Source organism: Trachypithecus francoisi, unplaced genomic scaffold (genome assembly GCF_009764315.1).
Source record: "Trachypithecus francoisi isolate TF-2019V2 unplaced genomic scaffold, Tfra_2.0 Contig01474, whole genome shotgun sequence".
Lineage (NCBI taxonomy): Eukaryota > Metazoa > Chordata > Mammalia > Primates > Cercopithecidae > Trachypithecus > Trachypithecus francoisi.
Window position 1 is genome coordinate 9279260 of NW_022681435.1, and position 20174 is coordinate 9299433.

Here is a 20174-nt window from a genome sequence, read left to right on the forward strand (position 1 = left end):
GGTAAATTTTATGTATATTTTAACTCACACACACACCACATACATACATACATACATATGCATATTTATACAGATAGATTTTTACATGAACTGGTTGAGAAGGGTGGCTGAGCTCTTATAAGCAATGGGTATGAACTTTAGCATACGAACTTCGTGACATCCCTCTGCACAGAAGGCGCTGAAATGACATCCTAGTTCCTAGTTGTGATTCACACCATCATCAAGAAACAATAATCTCTGAAGGTGCTAATGTATTTTGCAGTCATAGGGATCTTTTACTCACGAATTACAATACTGGTGACAAACAGGCACTCCAAGCTTCTTGGAGAACATTATGAATAATCCCAAAAAGAATCGAGCTCCAGAAGGGGCAGGGCTTTGTCCTTTTCACACGGGAAACCAGTGCGCCTGTTCACGGCACAGAATCCAAATCTGCTCTTCGCTTCTCCTGAGATCAAACTCTAGAACTAAGAGGCCACATGTAAAGCTGTTAAAATAACAAAAATACTGATTATCTGAATTCATTAGGATCTTAAGGGTATGTAAAAACTACATAAAGCAGTCTTTTAAATATTACAATGTTGGGTTATGGCTTATAAATGAAACATTTTAGGTGATATTGGACCAATATTTTTAAAGCAGTCTGGTCTATCAAAGAAAGGAGGCCAGGTGCGGTGGCTCACGCCTGTAATCCCAGCACTCTGGGGGGGAGGCCGAGGCAGGTGGATCATCTGAGGTCAGGAGTTCGAGACCAGCCTGGCCAACATGATGAAATCCAGTCTCTACTAAAAAAAAAAAAAAAAAAAAAAAACAAAAAAAAAATTAGCCGGTGTGGTGGCAAGTGCCTGTAATCCCAGCTACTCGGGAGGCCGAGGCAGGAGAATCGCTTGAACTCGGGAGGCGGAGGTTGCAGTGAGCCTGGACTGCACCACTACACTCCAGCCTGGGCAACAAGAGCGAAACTCCGTCTCAAAGAAAAAAAGAGAGAAAGAGAGAGAGGAAATAGTTGATGGCTTGTTCAGTTCAACTAACACAGAGCCTGGGGTTTGGGGAGCCTGGTGGTGAACTCTGTCTTGCTTAATGAAAGGTCACTATTGTCCCTCTGCCCGAATAATAATTTCCCTTCCTTTTTGGCTTCCTTATGAAATCCCATGAAGCTCTACTCTAAAAAGTCATAACATATTGTGCCCAGGGAAGATGCTGAATTGAAATTTTTTAATATGTGCTTTATTAAACAAACCACTTAAAACATTATTTTCGTCCTTCTGAAGAGTGACTTATTCTGCACATGAATTCAGAGTGAGTTAAATATTCAACCTATATGTGTTTCATAACACAAGAGATATATAAATAAATGAGAAAGTAGGGGTGGGGGGCAGAGGTTTAGCAAGGATGCAGTAAGAGTTTCCTATCTTGTCAGAATTTCGTGTTCAAGTTTCTTTTAAGAAAGTAGTTTCCTGGCCCATGCTGAAACTCCCTTAGCCCTGCAAATAACACAAGGGCATCCTGTTCAAATGTTATTATGGAAACAGTGTGCTGTTCTGGGCCAAATGTATCCAAATTAAACTGAGGGGGATGGAAATAACTCTCCCTTGATACGCCCTGGCTGCTGAAGGTGGGTTTGTTTTTAAGTAGAATAAAATTTACAGCTGAATATAAAAACAGATACATCCTCATCTTGTAAACCTGAGTGACATGTCATTCCACCTCTGGACTCTAGAAGAAAAAAAACACTAAGGTTATGCCTAAAATAAAAAGAGTGAAGGGATAAGGATCATACCAGAGGTAAAACCGCAGACTTTCCCCACCTTTTTATTAAGGTATTAGGCAGGTTACAATTTGACAGTGAGATCATTTCTCTGGAACCAGGAAGGCACTGTGGGTTTGTTTTTCCAACGCACACTCTGACCCTGGTGAGAGCTTCTGAATCAGGTGTCTGGTCTTGGTAGGAAGCAATGATTAGTACTTATTTTTCAAAGGCTATTTAAACAGACTCTAGGAGTCGAAAGGGAGACAGAAAAAAGAGTTGTTTCATTTATTTTTTAACTACGAAAGAACTTAAAATTCCATGTTGTAGGAAAGATTTCACCTGCTAGTTATTAAACTAAAGATGACTAACTGGCTTCCTAAAGAACCCAAAAAGTCACATGCATAAAGTTGTTCTTTTGTAATATGTTTCTGTTTAAATTTTTGTTTTAAAAATGTAAGCTCCAGAGGACATGAACATCACTTGGATTGCCTAAATAAAGGATGCTGGTTTTGCCTCTTACCAGGCAACGTCACTTGACTTTGCAGAACCTCTGTTTCCGCATCTATAAATCCACTTCCTGCCCTCAGGAAGAGGTTATTAAGGTTAAATAATCTCCTACCCCTAAAAGTGTTAAATCCAGCGTCTGGCACATATCGGGGTTCAATAAATATTCATTTCCTTCCTTCCTCCTGACTTTCAGTGACTGAGGCCAAGGACCAATGTTGTGATAAACGGAAATGGGGAAAATGAGGATGAGTAGGTAAGGAAAAGATTGCTCTAAATATTTTAGCCAAAAACAGTAAAAGTCTCTTTAAGTTTATATTGTTCGTGGTAACTCATTTTAAACTGATGTAAGGGCTATATTATACTAATACCTCTATTATTTTTAAGGTACAACACTGTTTTCAACTATTAATGAAGAAAAACCCATTAAATCTCCTCTGTGTAAACTGTAGTACTGCTAGAAAAATCTCAAAGACCCAGGAGGAAGTTAATATTGTCCCATCAGCACCCTTACCTTGCATTGGCCTGTTTTCTTTACTTTGTGGCCCTTATGTTATATTGTTAATTTTTAAGTTGTTTACTTTTCTGACTTCCTCACAATGTGGGATTCACAAGAGATAGGAGAGTTCCTACCTGTCATGTTTTCTGTTATAGCTCCAGCCCCTAGAACAATGATTGGCACAGAGTAGGCTCTTTATAAATATTTGTTGATTGAATGAACTTGCAGTAACATGCCCTTTACCACTGTGGAAACCCTACTGATGGAGGCTCCACCATTTTTAACGTTCAAGAAACATGTACCAAATATTTTTGGTCACCTAAAAAGAGGAGCCCAATTTTATTTTTTAGATTTTATTTAGTCACTAAAGGAGACAGTGTCTTAGCCAATGCTCTGTGAGCAAATTTAAAGACTCTGAAGGACTTTTTCATATTTATTAGTGTGTGTTCTTTCTATTTTTTTGTTTTACATCCTTTTTTAATTTTTTAAACTTTTATTTTAAGTTCGGGGGTACATGTACAGGTTTGTTACATAGGTAAATTTGTTGGGTTTTATTGTACAGATGATTTCATCCACCCAGGTATCAAGCCTAGTACCCATTAGTTATTTTTCCTGATGGTCCAATGTGGCATTTTCTTGGGAAAAGAAAAAAGAAAGATGGAAGAGCAACATTTACAGGCCTATGCCTATGGGCACTTCTGATTAAAGCTAATTACAACCTTTGAAAATAGTAAATAAGGACTTTGAGGGATTCAAAGAAATAAAGGCAGCAAACAGCATGCCAATGTAACACCACTGCTAGTCAGGTGTCAACAAGCAAAAACAATCACATGTGTTCATCTAATTCCAGTTGGCCCCTGTTGAAAGGGGTTGTTTGACAGGGCTGTCTCTTCAAGTGTTAGAGACCTCGCACATCAGTCCTACTACTGTCCCTTCAGCTCATGTCCAAGCCCGCCTGGCTCACAAGCACATCATCACGGGGTCTTGAGCTGATATGTAGGCACCAAATGGAAGCAGCTAGATCCCCCTCTGCTGCAAGCATGAGAAACACTGCAAAGGCTGAATCAAAGCAGGGAAAGTAACTAGAAACAAAAGATTGCATTCCAATTTCCCGAACATTTTTGAGACAGAAAGCAGTAGAGTATACTAGTGTTCAAAATGCAATATATTTCAGTCTCTACTAAGCAATCTTGTGTCCTTATGAACACATATCCAGAGAAGCAGCACAGGATAAAGAAATATTTACTGGATTCCCAAGCCAGGGAATGAGTATCAGCTCCTCCTTTGCTTATTGGCTCTTACACACCTTTGTTGGCCAAACTTTCTTCTTTACATGGGAATAAACAAATAACTAACAGTGTGTGTGGGGAGGAAAGTAGGGAGAAGTTGGAATATAATACCTGCCTTGCTTAGGGTTGTTGTGAAGATCAAATGGGCCAACAGATATGGAATTTTTTTTTTTTTTTTTTGGAAACTTTAAAATCCTACGTAAAGGCAAGATACCACTGTCATTTTTTTCACCTGGAAAAAAATTCTACGAAAACTGCCTTTCATAATTGAATTATTTCCTCAAATATACTTTTATTAACTGATAGTTAATAAAGATTTATTACACGGTGAATTCTAACAAAAATAGAGTTTTTAACCAGAAAATATTTTTTAACGTGAAATAAGAAAAAACACATGTTTGTATAAGATCAGGTGAGGTGACTCATGCCTGTAATCTCAGTACTTTGGGAGGCTGAGGCAGGAGGATTGCTTGAAGCCAGGAGTTTGTGACCAGCCTGGGCAACAAAGTGAGATCCTGTCTCAACAAAAGATAAGACAAACATTATTTAGGTGTGGTGGCATGCACCGGTAGTCCCGGCTACTCAGGACACTGAGGTGGGAGGATCACTTGAGCCCAGGAGTTCAAGGCAGCAGTGAGCCGATATGGTGCCACTGCACTCCACCTGGGCAACACAGCAAGACCTCATCTCCAAAAACAAACAAATAAACAACAAACAAAAAAAAAAGAAAAAAGTATTTGTATATAACCGGAACAATGACCACATTCTTCTCAAATTATACAGAAAGAGCAGCAAAGCTGAGGAAGAAATGAGCCACGTTCTGAAGCACTCAGTCAATCATTACCTCTTCCAAAAAATCTCTCCACTCTAGTCCTAATCATTGTGCAAAGCTAGCAATTTCTTGCTGTTCCCACTACCATTCCTCTAGGTCAGGCACTTGATCTCTTGCCCGTTTGCTGAAAGAGCCTCCTATCTGGTCACTGATTTCTCCCCCGTCTCGTTAACGGTCTGGAGTGGAGTCAGGGTGATATATCTGAAACAAACTCTTCCAGGGTGGGCCACCTCTAGCATCATCTTTCTGACCCATCCACTTGCACTCTCCACTCCAGCCAGGCTGAAAACTTCAGTTCCTGCAGTCCACCATGTGGCCGCTTGCCTCTGGCCTTCGTTCCCGAAGCTCTGCCTGGGGCCATACTTGGTTCCTCCCACCCACTTCACTACATTGATTCCTGCTCAGTCCCCTTCCTGGGAAGACTTCCTCGACTAATTTTAGAAAATTTAGGCCGGGCGCGGTGGCTCAAGCCTGTAATCCCAGCACTTTGGGAGGCCGAGACGGGTGGATCGCGAGGTCAGGAGATCGAGACCAACCTAGCTAACACGGCGAAACCCCGTCTCTACTAAAAAAAATACAAAAAACTAGCCGGGCGAGTTGGCGGGCGCCTGTAGTCCCAGCTACTTGGGAGGCTGAGGCAGGAGAATGGCGTAAACCCGGGAGGCGGAGCTTGCAGTGAGCTGAGATCCGGCCACTGCACTCCAGCCTGGGCGACAGAGCGAGACTCCGTCTCAAAAAAAAAAAAAAAAAAAAAAAAAGAAAATTTAATTGCCATGCTGTGTATAATCGAAATGAAAAAAGTTATTTCTTGACATGTTAAAACATAACCATTCTGAATTGGATCATCATGCTTAATGAAGAAATTATTGAAGCATTTTAATTAAATTTCGTAAAATAAAAAACAAAACAAAACCAAAATATAAACATAGTTACTCATAACTAAATCATTAGTAAATATTTTTCTGATAATACTAGCCTAAACAAAAAATAAGAAAAAGAAATAAAAAGGTATACATTTTGGAATGAGTGAATATCAAAGGAACGTATCCCTCACTCCACAACTGCACCCCTTGAAAACCTATTTCATGGCATAATTTTCGTTCTATTACTAGAATGAAATAAAATCATGGAAATAAAACCAAAAAAAAAAAAAAAAAAAAAAAAAAAAAAAACGCCCGCACTGTTGCTGCATCTCTTCTCATAGCTTTAAACATGCTCTTCTGCGGTTGCTGTTGAACAGTCTTCACTCCCCCAGACCAAGCTTGTCCAACCCATGGTGGGCAGATGGCTTTGAATACAGCCCAACACAAATCTGTAAACTTTCTTAAAATATTATGATTTTGTGTGTGTGTGTATTTTTTTTTTTTTTTTAGCTCATCAGCTATCATTCGCGTTAGTGTATTTTACGTGTGACCCAAGACAGTTCTTCTTCTTCTTCCAATGTGGCCCAGGGAAGCCAAAAGATTGGACACCCCTGCCCCTAGACTATCAGCCATCCCCCTCTTGCTCTCACTTCCCACTTCTCCAGGCCCTGGCTCGATGTTTTTTAAAGTATGGTATAAATGAATAACTGATCTCTTGTTCTGTCTGCTTTAATCATGTGACTAGGTGCAAAAACACAATTAACCACTTAAAAACACAGAGATGCAAGCGGATCCTTCGCCATAACAATGAGCCCACTCTATCAATGTCCTGTCATGCCAAACAGGTAGAGAGGTTTTAAAGAAGAGTCAAGTATCCCAACTCATATTAAATCTCCCCATATTCTCCATATTTTAAAATCACTGACTTAGTCACGGGTCATGCCCTTTAAGTATTCCGTACAAAAGGTATTTTCAAATTCCAATGACATGTACTTTCATCGGTTAACTTTTAATTGAGCCAAATATTAAATGTTCACATTAACCAGACAAAGCATTTTTAGCTACTGATTTGCAGTGACAGCTTGTGTTATTCTCACACACAGGCCAAGCATGAAATAGAAAACTAATAACCCCTTAACTGTATTCTCAAAGTATCATTTATGGGAAAGAAAACTACATTCAAAGGAAACTTGTGCAATGGCTGTCATTTTTTTTCCCTGAGCCACAAGCTGTTACAAAGCAGGGGAGCTCATTTTCTCACAGATACGGACAAGCTCAAGAATCCCACTGTCACTGGATGTATTCATTAAGAAGGAATCTGGCAGCAGCACAGGGGACAGATACTTTGGAGAACAGGCCAATTATCTGGGTGTCCTTTATAATTTGAAGTTTCTGAATTCACTCATAGATAAGCCGCTTGAAGAGGGCCTGGCAATGGGAACATAATGCGCAGATGGCCACTGAAGAAACAAGAGGGAGGAAGGGAGGCTGGAAGAGAGAAGAGAATTTGCTTGTGGTTTCATTCATGGGGACAAATCTACAAGCTGACACATTCATCTTTTTTAAAAGCCCCTGGAGAAGTCTGGTCAAGCTTCACTACCAGTAAACATATCAAAATCTTTCTCAAACAGATGACAACTGATGAGCAACAATGCTTTGAGTTTGCTTCATGCCAAGGGATGAGGGTTCTCAAAATACAAATTCCATCAGTTGTTAAAACCACAGATAGGCTGTGATGCTGGCTTGAACCAGAATAGAGAACTTAGCCAAAAGCTGCCAGGCCAGTCGTTTTATGTGAGACATCCCAGGTGGTCTTCTTGTTGAGCAGCGTCTTTAGAAATGAAATCTTAGGTTCTCTCGCCTCTGGGAATGCTGAACTGTACTGACTTCCACCTTCAATTGGCTGCTTGTTTTTATGGGAGAAGAACGAGGGGACCATTTATCCTTGTGACTTTTATGCTGCACTTCTTTTTGTATTTGAGCTATAACACTGACCAGAGTTAAAATCCACCTTGCTCCCACTGTGAGAACCTTGGGCCAGCCCTGCTTTCTATAATGATAGAGTGATGAATAATCTCAGCCTTCAAAACCTTTTCAGTCTGGGTTAGGCTTGAGATATGAAACAAAAGGAATGAGAGCAACTAGGCATATGTACATAGACTGTGTGTCTACAACCTTTGTATAAACAGATAGAATGTGACAACCAACAGGCTGGTATCTATATTAGCCTTAAGGACAAATACATGTCAAATGTTTAATATAAAGCAAAATCTAGATTTCTCTTTAGGAATAAATGATATACTTTTTCAATTCAATGAAAAGGATGAAATCAAAACACTTAATAGTTATTTTTCTTCTTTCATTTCCCTTAAATATTAATGAACCTGTAGGACGGGACGTTTCAGACACACACACAAACACACACTATAATAAAAGAAGTAAGAGAAAATTAGCTGCTTAGGATGAATTGCTCAAAATGCCTCTAACATAATCATTTTATTCATTCATTCAATAAACAATCATTGTGTGTGTCTATTACCTACTATGCCTGGTGCCAGGTTGAATTTAATAGAAGAAATATTTTATTAATAAGGAAGTCCCAGTGAGAAAGGACACCTTGATTTTGTAAGACCTAGAGTCACACATAGAGGATACTATTAGAACATTTGGAACAATACTAATTTGATTAAAGTTGAAGGATTCATTAAGTTGGCAAACTGGTAGTGGGAAGCCAAGCTTTGAACAGTAAAGCTTGAAGCTAACCACCTTAACCCAATCCATGCAAGTGCAAGTCTACCGATTACCTTTGGGAAAAGGTGGGGTGCAAACAGCAGTTGCAAACGAAGACAACATCAGCAGTAGCAGTTAGGACCCCTTTGGGCAACGAAAGAAGGCAAAAGAGAAACCTACATGATTCGAGGGAAAGACATATTATGGTTCAGCCTCAATTTCTCTCTTGAGTGCCAGATCCTTATGTCTAAGCCTTACTGGGCATTTCCACTTGGATATCCTACTGGGAATGTCCAAAATGAAATTCATCACATGTACCCCACAAAGCAGTAACTGTTGTTATCTTTCCTTTCTCTCTGGAAGACTGTATCATTTTTTTGAGCCAGTCAGAATAGCACTTGAATCTTTATTCTTTCCCTCCATTATTCCTCATATTCGACCTGCTGTCTGTCCTTTGATTCTACACCTGTAGTAGGCCCACACCTGTCCTGTCCTTTCCATTCCAGGTGCTTCAGACCTCGCACCTGGTCTCCTCATCCAGCTTCAGTCACTGTCAATCTTCCTCAAACCCACACATCCTGCCTTGTCTCAGAACCTTTGCAACATCCTTTCAACATCCCTGGTACAGTTAAATACACCTATCCCTCGGTGACCTCAGGGGATTGGCTCTGGGAACCTCCATTGGATACCAAAATCTGAAGATGCTCAAGTCCCTGATACTAAATGAGTAGTACTTCCATATGCACATCCTCCTACATACTTTGTTTATTTATTTATTTGTTGAGACAGAGTCTTGCTCTGTCCCCCAGGCTGGAGTACAGCGGCAAGATCTCGGCTCACCGCAACCTCTGCCTCCCAGGTTCAAGCAATCATCCTGCCTCAGCCTCCCGAGTAGCTGGGATTACAGGCACCCACCACCACACCTGGCTGATTTTTTTTATTTTTAGTAAAGGTGGGGTTTCACCATGTTGGCCAGGCTGGACTTGAACTCCTGACCTCAAGTGATCCACCCACCTTGGCCTCCCAAATTGCTGGGATTAAAGGCCTAAGCCACTGTGCCTGCTCTACCCCATATATTTCTGATCCACAGTTGGTTGAAGCCATGGATGTGGAACCCAAAGATAGGGAGGGCTATATGTACGAGTTTCACAGCTTAGTATGCAGTGGTAAGTTCTCAAGACTATGGAGTTATCTAAGGAGAGTTCTCCATGTCCCAGTCAAGTTAGACTCTCCACAATTCCCCAAACACACCTCACACATTCATGCCTGCTTTGACACCTCCAGTTTCCACTACCCAGAAGACCCTCTCCCCATATCGCCAGCCTGTTTGCTAAAACTTGTCTCAAAATTATCTCCGACATGAAACTCTTCAGATATCACTGTAGCTGGGTTGGGCCTCTCTGTCTACTACACATTGTCCAGGATTACAGTGATTTGCATCCTTGTCTTGGTCTCCTACTGATTGGTAAGTTCCTTGAAGGCAAAAGTTATCTTAGACATTTTTTTCGCTTCACTAAAGCACCTAGCATAGAGCTCTGCATGGAGTAGGGTCTCAATAAATGTTTTCTCAATGAAAAAAGTTAGTGTCCATGTTTTCCTAAACAACCAGATCCTGAAAACCCTCTCCATGGCCATCCCTATCCTGGTTCCTGGGAACCCAGGGTTAAGTTTTGTGGACAATTGCTCATTTCCCTCAATTAGGACTTCTTCAAATCATTTTCTTCTTATACTATCACTTTAATGTTTAGTAAGTGGCTTTGTCTCCCTGTTCTTATAATTTTGTTATAAAATACCTCAAAACTTCTCTGTGTGTCTTCAGCGTGTGTATGTGTGTGTGTGTTTAAAGATGCTGGCAGGAATCCATAAAGGAAATGGCTAGGAGATAGACCTGAAATTTTACATCCAAAAATGCCAGTGCTGCCATCCTTTATGGACTCGCTTTTGTTTTTTTTTTTTCAAAAAGATAAATCTATATTTAAAGCTGATGAAATAATTTGTACTTAATTTTATTCCTATTTTAATTGTAAATCAGATACCAATATATCTGAGATATAGCATTGAACAAAGAGGACTAAGTATGTGTCTCATGTTCTCTTAGAAAATTCTAATGCAGCTGAGAGGAATATTTGGCTGCAATTCAATTTCAGAGTTAATATAGAGATATAGCATTCATCATGTTGTAAAGCAGAAAAAAAAATCATCCTAGTTATCTGCTAAGGAGAGCTGGAAAAAGTCAAGAAAAGACAGCCTGCAACACTGATCCTTTGTTTGGTGCTCCAAGTATTAAAATTGGTAAACTCACCATATTCTGTTGCAGCTTAACTGTGTTTTCGACAGTTAAAAATAAAGAAATATAGTAACTGGATCTGTCACAAGAAAAGATGTATTGGTCTCAATGGAAAAAACCTCCCCTGAAAAATTAAAGCTTCACTTGATGCAGTGGGTTCTCGGGTTGTTTTTGGGAGACATGATAAAGGGCAGAGTGGAGTCAGTCATAAGTTTCTGACTCATTACATGGAAGCCCCAGAGAGCTGATTATTAACTAAAAATGGAATACGGTTCTATCCCTGAAGTTGTGAAGGCAAAACAAGAAGCAGAATGGAAACACAAATTTCCCCACTGACGCATGTGGCCCAAGAGCGATGCTCAAGGGCAGGTGTCTTCCATGGTTAACCTACTCATGGAATGTGGTTGATCGCCCGAGAAAATCACCCAAGTCACTCTCAGTATATTGCTACGAATGGTCATACCAGTATGTCAGGGAGATTCCCTTTCTCACATATTTAAAAGGGCGTTTGGGGAAGTAAGTAGTCCTTACCCTAAGCTATTTTAGTTTAGTTAGTCAAACATTTATTGAAGGCTCACGTATAGCCCCACGATAATCTTGCGCTAGAGGAATCAAAGCAAGTGCAAATTCTGCCAGCAGATACTATCTTTTCTCTGCACAGGTTAAAGTTTATCATCTCTGGAGGTAAAGGACAGTATCTGGTCACAGAATTTTGACCTGTCCAGCTGCCTGCAGCAAGCTTGGGGTGAGGGTTATCCTCTCACTTTGATTAGACTCCCCACTTCTGCTCCTTTTTGCTAGTATCTAAGCGTATTATGGTTTTCTTCAGGTAAATCCTACCCTTCACTAATTGGAAGTTAACAAGGAGCTAACACCTGAGAGGTCCCTCGCCGGTGGAATGATAAGGCAGGTAGGGGATGGTCATGGGGGTGGTGGTGCCTATAAGGAAGTCCCACGGTTTGGAAGAGAGAGGAATAATCATTCCTTATTCACACCAAAGGACAGATGGGTGCATCTTTTGTCTGGCAAATGGAGGGCAGAGAAATAATGCTATGGAATATACAGAATTGGGCATATATCAGAACAAGTAACAATCTATTAAAAATATGTTTTTAAGTGAAAACAGCTTTGTTGGCATTTTGAAAGTTTTACAGTCTCCATTTAAATGAACAGGATCACAAGCCCAAAAAGTCGGAAGGCAAATGCCAGTGTTACAATGGACTGTGAATTTCTGTAACTAGCATCATAGAAGTGTCTAGATAAATAAAACAGTAATATAACCTCAAACCAAAGGAAAACAGAAGCTTGTTTTTCCCCTCCTCAAAGGAGGAGCCCCTGTTCTGGTTCAAAACCTACTTGTATTTTTTGGCATACAAGAGTTATTTAAGAAAGATAGTTCTTTAAATTACCCTGTTCCAGTCAGTCTAATCAGAGCCTTGATTGTCTTTTACTTAAAAAGAATTAATGAAATGCTTTAGAAATTGTAGACTGGTGTTTATTAAGTCTTCTTAGTATGCATAAATAGTGCTTAGTGGGTTAATATTTAACAAGGGAACTCCCCCTGCCTTTCAGTTCTCTTAAGCATATGTCTACGTTATACAGTATTTCTAAAAGTATCTACATTTGGCCCTATTTAAATTAGGCCTAATGCACACATGGACAGTCATATAGTCAGAAATAACATTCTTAGACCAAGATTGAAGTACATGCAAAATAAGTTATAGTTACTCGCTTTTTCCCTCTAAGTCTCTGAGTCTAGGATCATGCTTATCAGGCTGTACAGTAACTACGAGTTTATTAAGACACCTGCAACACTAGCCTGTGAGTTTATCCAGGGCAGAGGCAAAGCTCTTTTCCCCGTGCCTCCAACCTAACCCAGGACAGGACTCATGTAAGACTGGCAATCATATCTGTGGAATAACTGTCTCAGTCCTTGGATGATTTTCATCATTAATCCTGCTTAGACATCAAACATTAAGGTTGCTTAAGCCAAACCAAGAGGCATGAAAGAGAAACTTCATAGTGGGGTAAATTCACTGAGTAGTCTCCTATATGTAGTTGACAGAAAGGATGACCAGATTGAGGAGTTACTGTTATACCTGAATAAGGTGATATTAGATTACCTTAAAAAGGTTGAACAGAAGCTTTGAATCTCAAATACCATATATCTCTGGGGGAAAAAGAAAACTTTCTACTTGTACACTACAAAGACAGTGTTGTTTTCTAGCACAAATGCACTTCTGCTGAGAAACTGCTTTGCTAAACTATTGCTGAGACATAATGAGTGACCTTAGAAAAGGGTGCGGAGGTACGTTGGGTGGGAAGCACCACGGTTAACATGCAGACTACACACTTGCTCAAGAGTGGGCTTATCATCCCTCCAAACAGCGCAGTAGGACTGGGAACAGAGATAAGAAAAAACTACAAGAATTTTGCTTGCTTTTTTTTGTTTTTTAAATTTATGGCTTTCTGTTACCTGGTATGCTGTGTGGCCTGATGACATTTAAGTAATCTGAAATGTACCAGTTCAATCAAAGATTGCTAAAAAGGGCAATCCATTCTCATTAGAAAGTACACCTGAAAGTAACAGAATGCACAAAAGAAAGCCATGTTTTCAATGGACAATAAATAGCAACAAAGGCCCCAAAACAGAAAAGAGAACTCAGTTAACTATAAAATTTTATGAAGGTCCAGAAACAATCACACCACAGCACATGACTGAAAACTCTACGAGAAATAATGTGTTTTTTTCTACTAAATAAATTATTGAAAGGGTCATGTGATTCTTAAAGGCAGAAAGATGCACTTTCCCAGGAAAGTTCATCATGAAATATATTATTTAAGACTAGATCATCTTCAAGCTATTTTTAATCCTATCGTTTTGCTGCCAAAATTGGCCATAAGCAGCCAATCCTCAGACACCAGAAAAATGATGCTCTTTCGTGTAATTTGTACACTGGCATGAGAATGGTATTGCTTTCCAGTTCATCAAATGTTTTGCTGGATGTAGACTGCATTGAGAAAGGAAAAACTGCTTGCTGACTAATCAAAAGGCAGCTGAACTCTACCAGGTGTGGAGAAGTTCCTATCTTCCTAAACCACCAACACCAAAAAATAAGTCGGATTACCATCTCGTCAATAGAATAAAGCTAGTCTCCTACAATCTCTTGTCTGAATCATCTCATTCTTCTGGTGGTCCATATCTCACTCTCTCCTAAGACACGAAGCTGAATGTCACCAAAGTTCTCAGTTTAGAGGGTCACTCACCATCACTTACCCAAAACTCAACCCCTCGCCTGCAAGAGTCTCTTTGTCTTAAAGAAGTTGCAAGGTCACTAAAGTCATTTACAGAATTTAAACTGTGTTATGAGGGGATAAAATAATAACTAACAGCTATTAAAAGAGCTAATTCTCTTGCCTTTAATTGAAGAAGAAAAGCTATCTTACTTTTTAATGGGACCAGTGATGCCAATATAAATTTTATAACTACTATGAAAAATATTCATGAGAAGACTGGGCTTATAGTTAATCTACCTGCTTGCTATCTCTCCTTCATCCCAATTTATGTCTTCCTAAAGTCAGATCACAATAGGGGACATCTGGGAAACATTCAGTATTCCAAGTAACACTGTAGATCTTTAAGGCCACTGGAAGGGGACAATGCAGAATCCATCTCAGGTAGCAACTCTTCCTAAAAGATGCCACCAGGAACCAAGGATGGTAGCCAGCATCGCTAACTTTAATGTGCACACAAACCACATATTCTGACTCAGTAGCTCTGGGGTGGGAGCTGAGCTTTTGCATCTCTAAGAAGCTCCCGGGATGCGTGTGCTACTGTCTATAAGCCACACTGAGCAGCAAGGTATCCATATTTTCTAGAATTGCTGCTCTCTCACTGCTTCCTCTGTCCTGCCTCTCTCTGGATGCCACACAATGCCTTATTCAGACCTAGGAATAAAGTCACACTCCACTCTACAGCCAATTACTTCTTTAGTCTTTCTTTAATTTGTAGTCTTCTGGGACAATCTGTCAGAGGCTGATCATTCCAAGGACCTGATTTCTCCGTGTTACGGAACACAAAAGTCAAACAGATTGCCTCAGCCTCACAAGGTTCTGATCTTGTAGGAGCAGCAGCAAAGCAAAAGAAATGACTTGAAGTCTAAAGCCAGGAGCATTCAGTGTAGTATTCAGGAGATGGGCTGATCCACTGAGCCTTGGGGACAGTGCAGATTATTGTCACATGTCAAGAAAATATGCTAGCTCTTTTCTGAAGCTTTACCATTAAGACTACTTTACACTATAAAATACAACATATTATTAGAGATGTAACCCCAACTGGTGTAAATTTGAAGAAAATCTGTCTGTATGCCAAATGCCTTAAATGACTTTTAGATTAATAATCACATTTGAAATGATAGGCAAATCATTTATCATTCTCAAACACTACCACTTCTATTCCAAAGTGTCCTATGAGTGCATTTCCTGGTATATACGTATTTTTTTCTCTAAATTCCATTGTTTTCCTATATAGTCACCATCTATGCATTGTTCTGAAAGCTATTACATATTTTACCATCAACCATCTGTGCTTCTACATGATTTATTTTTACTAGAAGCAGTTTTGTCAAAAAATTTTTATCATGTTCTATGGTGTGTCCTTGTGGTCTGGCATCATAAAATGTAGCCTCTACATTTATCAACCTCAGATACCTGTTGACCACAAAGATAGGTCTACTATGAAAACTCTGTTTCAAAAAAAGAAAACAGTGAGCCTTTACTTAAAAAGAAACTTCAGTTACATGAGATGGTAACACACTGAAATTCAGCAACAAATATCAAGGTTGTATCTTAATTTCTATCATAAACATGTGTCTCTGTTTCCCAGGTTTTTATTAACTTACTTGATAGACAGATACCAGTTACCACATTGGATTTATTTCAACTAGAAAGAAAATTTTTAAATGTGAATTTTGCATAAAAATATGAAATAGCAAAACTATTAAATCAGTTTTACTTTGGTTTAAAAGGATCCTTTTGGAGTCTGGAAGTCCCAACCTTGTGGTTATAATGATTAAAAATCAAACCACCTACTTAACCAAATATTTAACAAAAATATTCTTTTCACCCTTTAGTAAATTCTTCCAGAATTACTAAACATCTGATAATGTGAGATCTCAACAAACAATTCGAGAAGAGCATTTAAATTTTAGAAATTTAAATTGGGGCATTTTGATTAATCTTACTTTTAAACACCAAACAGTGGCATCAATATTTTGTCAACTTTGGTCAAATAAGATCAGATGTTCACATCAATCATCTACTTTTCTTGGCCTTTTCTCTGTTTGGCCTCTTAATATGAGCACACTTTGTAAAATGTAATAAAAACATGTAGTGTGCTTCTTGACATCTAATCCACTTGCAGTCATTTCTAGGCTTTTTGCTCCTGTTAGGTCCTATAAAATAATGACATTAGTAATTCTCCCAAGAGGCTATAAAAGGAAGCACTGAATTGCATCCTGTTTTTCAAAGATAACTCTTCAGATTAAAACAAAAAGTGTAAAACAAACAAAAAAAAAACTTCAGACAAGAATACTTTTTCATAAATTCATCATTTTAGATATGAGATATAGATCTCCATTACAATCCTTGACTCTTAGGAACTGCACCACAACCCCTGCAAAGAATCTCAGAAAAGTACAACTGTATGGTATAATGACAAAAGCTCTATCTAGCACAGTACCAGAAAAAGATCATCTCACAAACGTTCTTCAAAGCCACAGGTATCAATCACTTCAACTAAAGTCAGGGCATGAGAATCCACAGCTAAGAATCAATTCTTCTATATTTTACATAGATACCTACATGCAGATTTTTTCAGGAGATCACAAAATTAGGTCGATTCTAGGTTGTGAAAAACAAAAGATTCTAGCATTCTAGCAAATTGGTAAATCATACACAAATTATAGAACACAAAGAATGCAGCCGATGCAAATTCTGTCACTGACGAGGTAGCAAAGCCATAGCCTAATACTCCTCAAGACACCTCATCACGCCCACTGGGAATATGGCACACACTGGAGATTCCAGTCCAAGGACTTTGGAATGTCAACTTAGCTCTTTACAAACACAACTAAGTTTTCCAGGGAAAAAGACTTACATTGGTTTTCCTCTTTCAGAAAATTTTACCGAGTGATGATGCCCTTGGTTTTCTGTGGAGTCTATTCTTCTAATTAGGTTGCTCTCAAATTTTAGTGTACAAGGGGCTTGTTTCAGAGGCGCTTGTTTGGGATGCAGACTATCAAGACCCAACCTGGTATCTGGTTCATAAGCAGTCCCTGAAACCTCCCTCTGATTCCAACAAGCTGCTCAAGCCAGGAAACGGTGGTCCTGGGGACTCCTGGACCTCCAGCTTGAGAAACACCGAAGGGGGTACCATTTACCACCACATCCCACTGGATTACAAACGCTGGATCTTTGGATCTCCATGACTAGCAAGCAAGTTAAAGACTTAGATGGCAGGCGTTATCGGTCAGGTGGGGAGGGAACGCTTTGTCCAGAGGAAGAGGTAGGGACGCCGGGAAGCAACAATCCTGATTTTATTTCGCCGGCTCCACAGCCTCCCCTTGCCCCAGGAGCCCACCCGCACTCCAACCCCCGCACCTTGAACCTGTGGCCTCAGCCCAGACTCACATCACCAAGTGCACCTACCCAGCCTCCGTTATCCTGGATCCAGGTGTGCAGGTGCCGGTTCAGGTACTCAGTCATCCACAGGGCGATGTTGTCCACCAGGGGCGACATCTCCCGGTTGACGCTCTCCACACACATGACCCCACCGAACTCAAAGAAGGCCACAATCCTCCCCCAGTTCACCCCGTCCCTGAAGAGCTCCTCCACCACCGTGGCAAAGCGTCCCCGCGCGGTGAAGGGCGTCAGGTGCAGCTGGCTGGACATCTCGGCGAAGTCGCGGCGGTAGCGGCGGGAGAAGTCGTCACCGGCCTGGCGGAGGGTCAGGTGGACCACAGGTGGCACCGGGCTGGGCGCAGGCCCCGCGGCGGCGGCGGGGGCAGCCGGGGTCGGCAGCGGCGAGGTCCTGGCGACCGGGTCCCGGGACGCGGCGGGATGGGGCGTGTGCCCAGGCTGGGAGGAGAAGATGCCCGGTGCGGGGGCGGCCCCAGGGGTCGCCGCGCCCACATCCCCCGCATCCCACTCGTAGCCCCTCTGCGACAGCTTATAGTGGATGTACTTCATCACTATCTCCCGGTTATCGTACCCTGTTCTCCCAGCGTGCGCCATCCTTCCCAGAGGAAATGCAGCGGGGGGCCAACGGCACCTCTCGCCCCAGCTCCCACCCCACGGCCCCCAAAGAAAGAAGAGGAGTTATAATCCAGCTATTCTATTGGATGTGCTTTGCATTCTTGGACGAGGGGGTGTCTTCAGTCACGCGGAACACTTGATTCTGGTGTTTCCCCCTTGGCATGAGATGCAGGAAATTTTTATTTCAATTCCTTTCGGGTCTTTATTTCATGAGGCACGTTATTATTAGTAAGTATTGTTAATATCAGTCTACTTCCTCCGTGATGCTGAAAGGTTAAAGAAAAAACAAACTAATAAGTAAAAAATCAGGTGCATTTCCCTGTATACACAGAGTGAAAGCAGGACATACACACTACAAGTAACACGGCTAAAAAGAATGTATTAAACTGCCTGGAAATTAAATTTACTCGAATGCACTTTAAGTAAAAAATCTCAAATGTTTCCATTGAAAGTTACATTAAACCAATTTCCTGTGCAGAGAACTTACTTGTATTTTTTAAGAACAGCATGATCCTGTCAAGTTTCCTTTTTTGTAAAACCAAAACAAATGCATAAGGCAACGATCCCATCAATCCTCAGCACTCTTCGGTTATAGCTGCTTTGAAACTTCCCAATGAATCAGGAGTCGAGGGGGAGAGGGAGTAAAAATGAGGAGGATTTCCAGATCGATTCCCAGACTTCTGCTTCACAGAAATGTCAATCCGCAGGAATCCCAACCGGAGATCTCAAGAGCTCGAGAAAAAAAGGCAGCGGCGGCGGCAGATGAATTACAATTTTCAGTCCAGTATTCGCAGAAGTCCTGTGATGTTTTCCCCTTCTCGGCAATTTACACGCGCGCACACACGCGCGGGCACAGGCATGAATCTCTATCCACGGGACTGCTTCACGCCTCCCCAGGAGAGAGACAGGGGAGGGGGGACGCCGAAGGAGCCGGGAACGGGGGCAGGAATCCTCTTCTGATTAAACTCCGAACAGCAAATGCGTTTTCCGAAAAGCTGCTGGATAAATGAAGGCAGGACTCGCCTGGCCCGCCGGTGCCGAGCGCTAGAAGCCCGCGCTGTGTGTGGTGCTGCGAGGGGTGGGGAGAAGGAGGTGGTGGGGGAGGGTTTTATTTTTTCCCTCTTTTCCTAAAAAGGATGACTGCTACGAAGTTCTCCCCCCTGGACCCCCTCTTCCGCTGCACCCCACCGGCGCACCCCGCCTCCGGGCTGCGCACCCTTTCTCCTCCTCCTGCTCCTGCGCGGCGGCGCTGGCGGCGGCCGCCTCCTGGAGCTCCCGCCGCGCAGCCCGCTCCGAGCGCTGACGGCCGCGGGCGGGGAGGGCCCGGCGCCCCTGCACCTTCGCTGGCAGCGGCGGCGGCGGCAGCGCGGCGGGGCCACGGAGAGCGGCGGGCGGGAGCGCGGCGGGCGGGCGGCGCGGAGGGGCGGGCGCGGGAGGAAGGGGGCGGGCGCGGGGCGGGGGTGCCTGTCCTCTTACTTCATTCTCTGCACAGCCCGACCGGTTTCCTGTGCGTAACGTCACACGGTTCATTCAAAAAAAGAAGAAAGAAAGAGTCCTCCTCTGAGCCACCCGACCGCCCCCTCCTCCCCGCTCCCTGGCCCGGGTTAAAGGCGCCGCGGCCGGCCCGGGAGTGGCGCGTCCAGCCGGGGGCACATGGCGCGCGGGGCCGCGGACGGGGAGGGCGCGCCCGGGCCGGCCACCCGCCCGCTCCGCTGCGCCCGCGGGGCCCGGCCGGTGGGTGGCGCGGGCGGCGCAGGCCTCCCGCGCGGCCGCGGCGCGGTGGGTGTGCGCCGGGCCTTCTCCTCAGGCCTGCGGCGGGCGGGGCGCGGACTCGGTGGTCGCCGGGGTCTGCGACGGGGTGGGGGCTCCCTGGGAACCGCACGCGGCCGGGCCGGGCGGGCGACGGAGCGCGGAGGGGGCTGCTGGCGGGAGGGTGCGCCATGAAAACAAGGGCTAGAAAAGCGCCGGAACCGCCTGGACCCTTCCTAGCCGTGTGTGTGGAGTGTGTGTCTGTGTGTGTATGTATGTGTGTCGCCTGGACCTTTTCTAGCCGTGTATGTGGGAGTGTGTGTGTCGCCTGGACCCTTTCTAGCCGTGTATAGAGTG

The 20174-nt window shown here is 42.5% G+C and overlaps 1 protein-coding gene across 4 annotated transcripts in view; it reads right to left on the minus strand.

Moving 5' to 3' along the window:
- Window positions 1-19443, minus strand: part of BCL2 (BCL2 apoptosis regulator) — a 200071-nt gene extending 180628 nt beyond the window's left edge. The window contains exons 1-3 of one of the 4 annotated variants that reach the window (XM_033239230.1): window positions 18556-19441; window positions 17463-18334; window positions 927-1506 (exon numbers count right to left, since the gene is read on the minus strand). In XM_033239230.1, coding sequence (XP_033095121.1) covers window positions 1417-1506; window positions 17463-18047 — 675 coding nt within the window. In that variant the 5' untranslated portion in view covers window positions 18048-18334; window positions 18556-19441 and the 3' untranslated portion in view covers window positions 927-1416. Of the gene's footprint in view, window positions 1-926; window positions 1507-17462; window positions 18335-18555 lie in introns of those variants that run through there. The other 3 variants (XM_033239227.1, XM_033239222.1, XM_033239239.1) reach the window with 3 other exon arrangements.
- Between the last annotated feature and the right edge of the window lie 731 nt (window positions 19444-20174).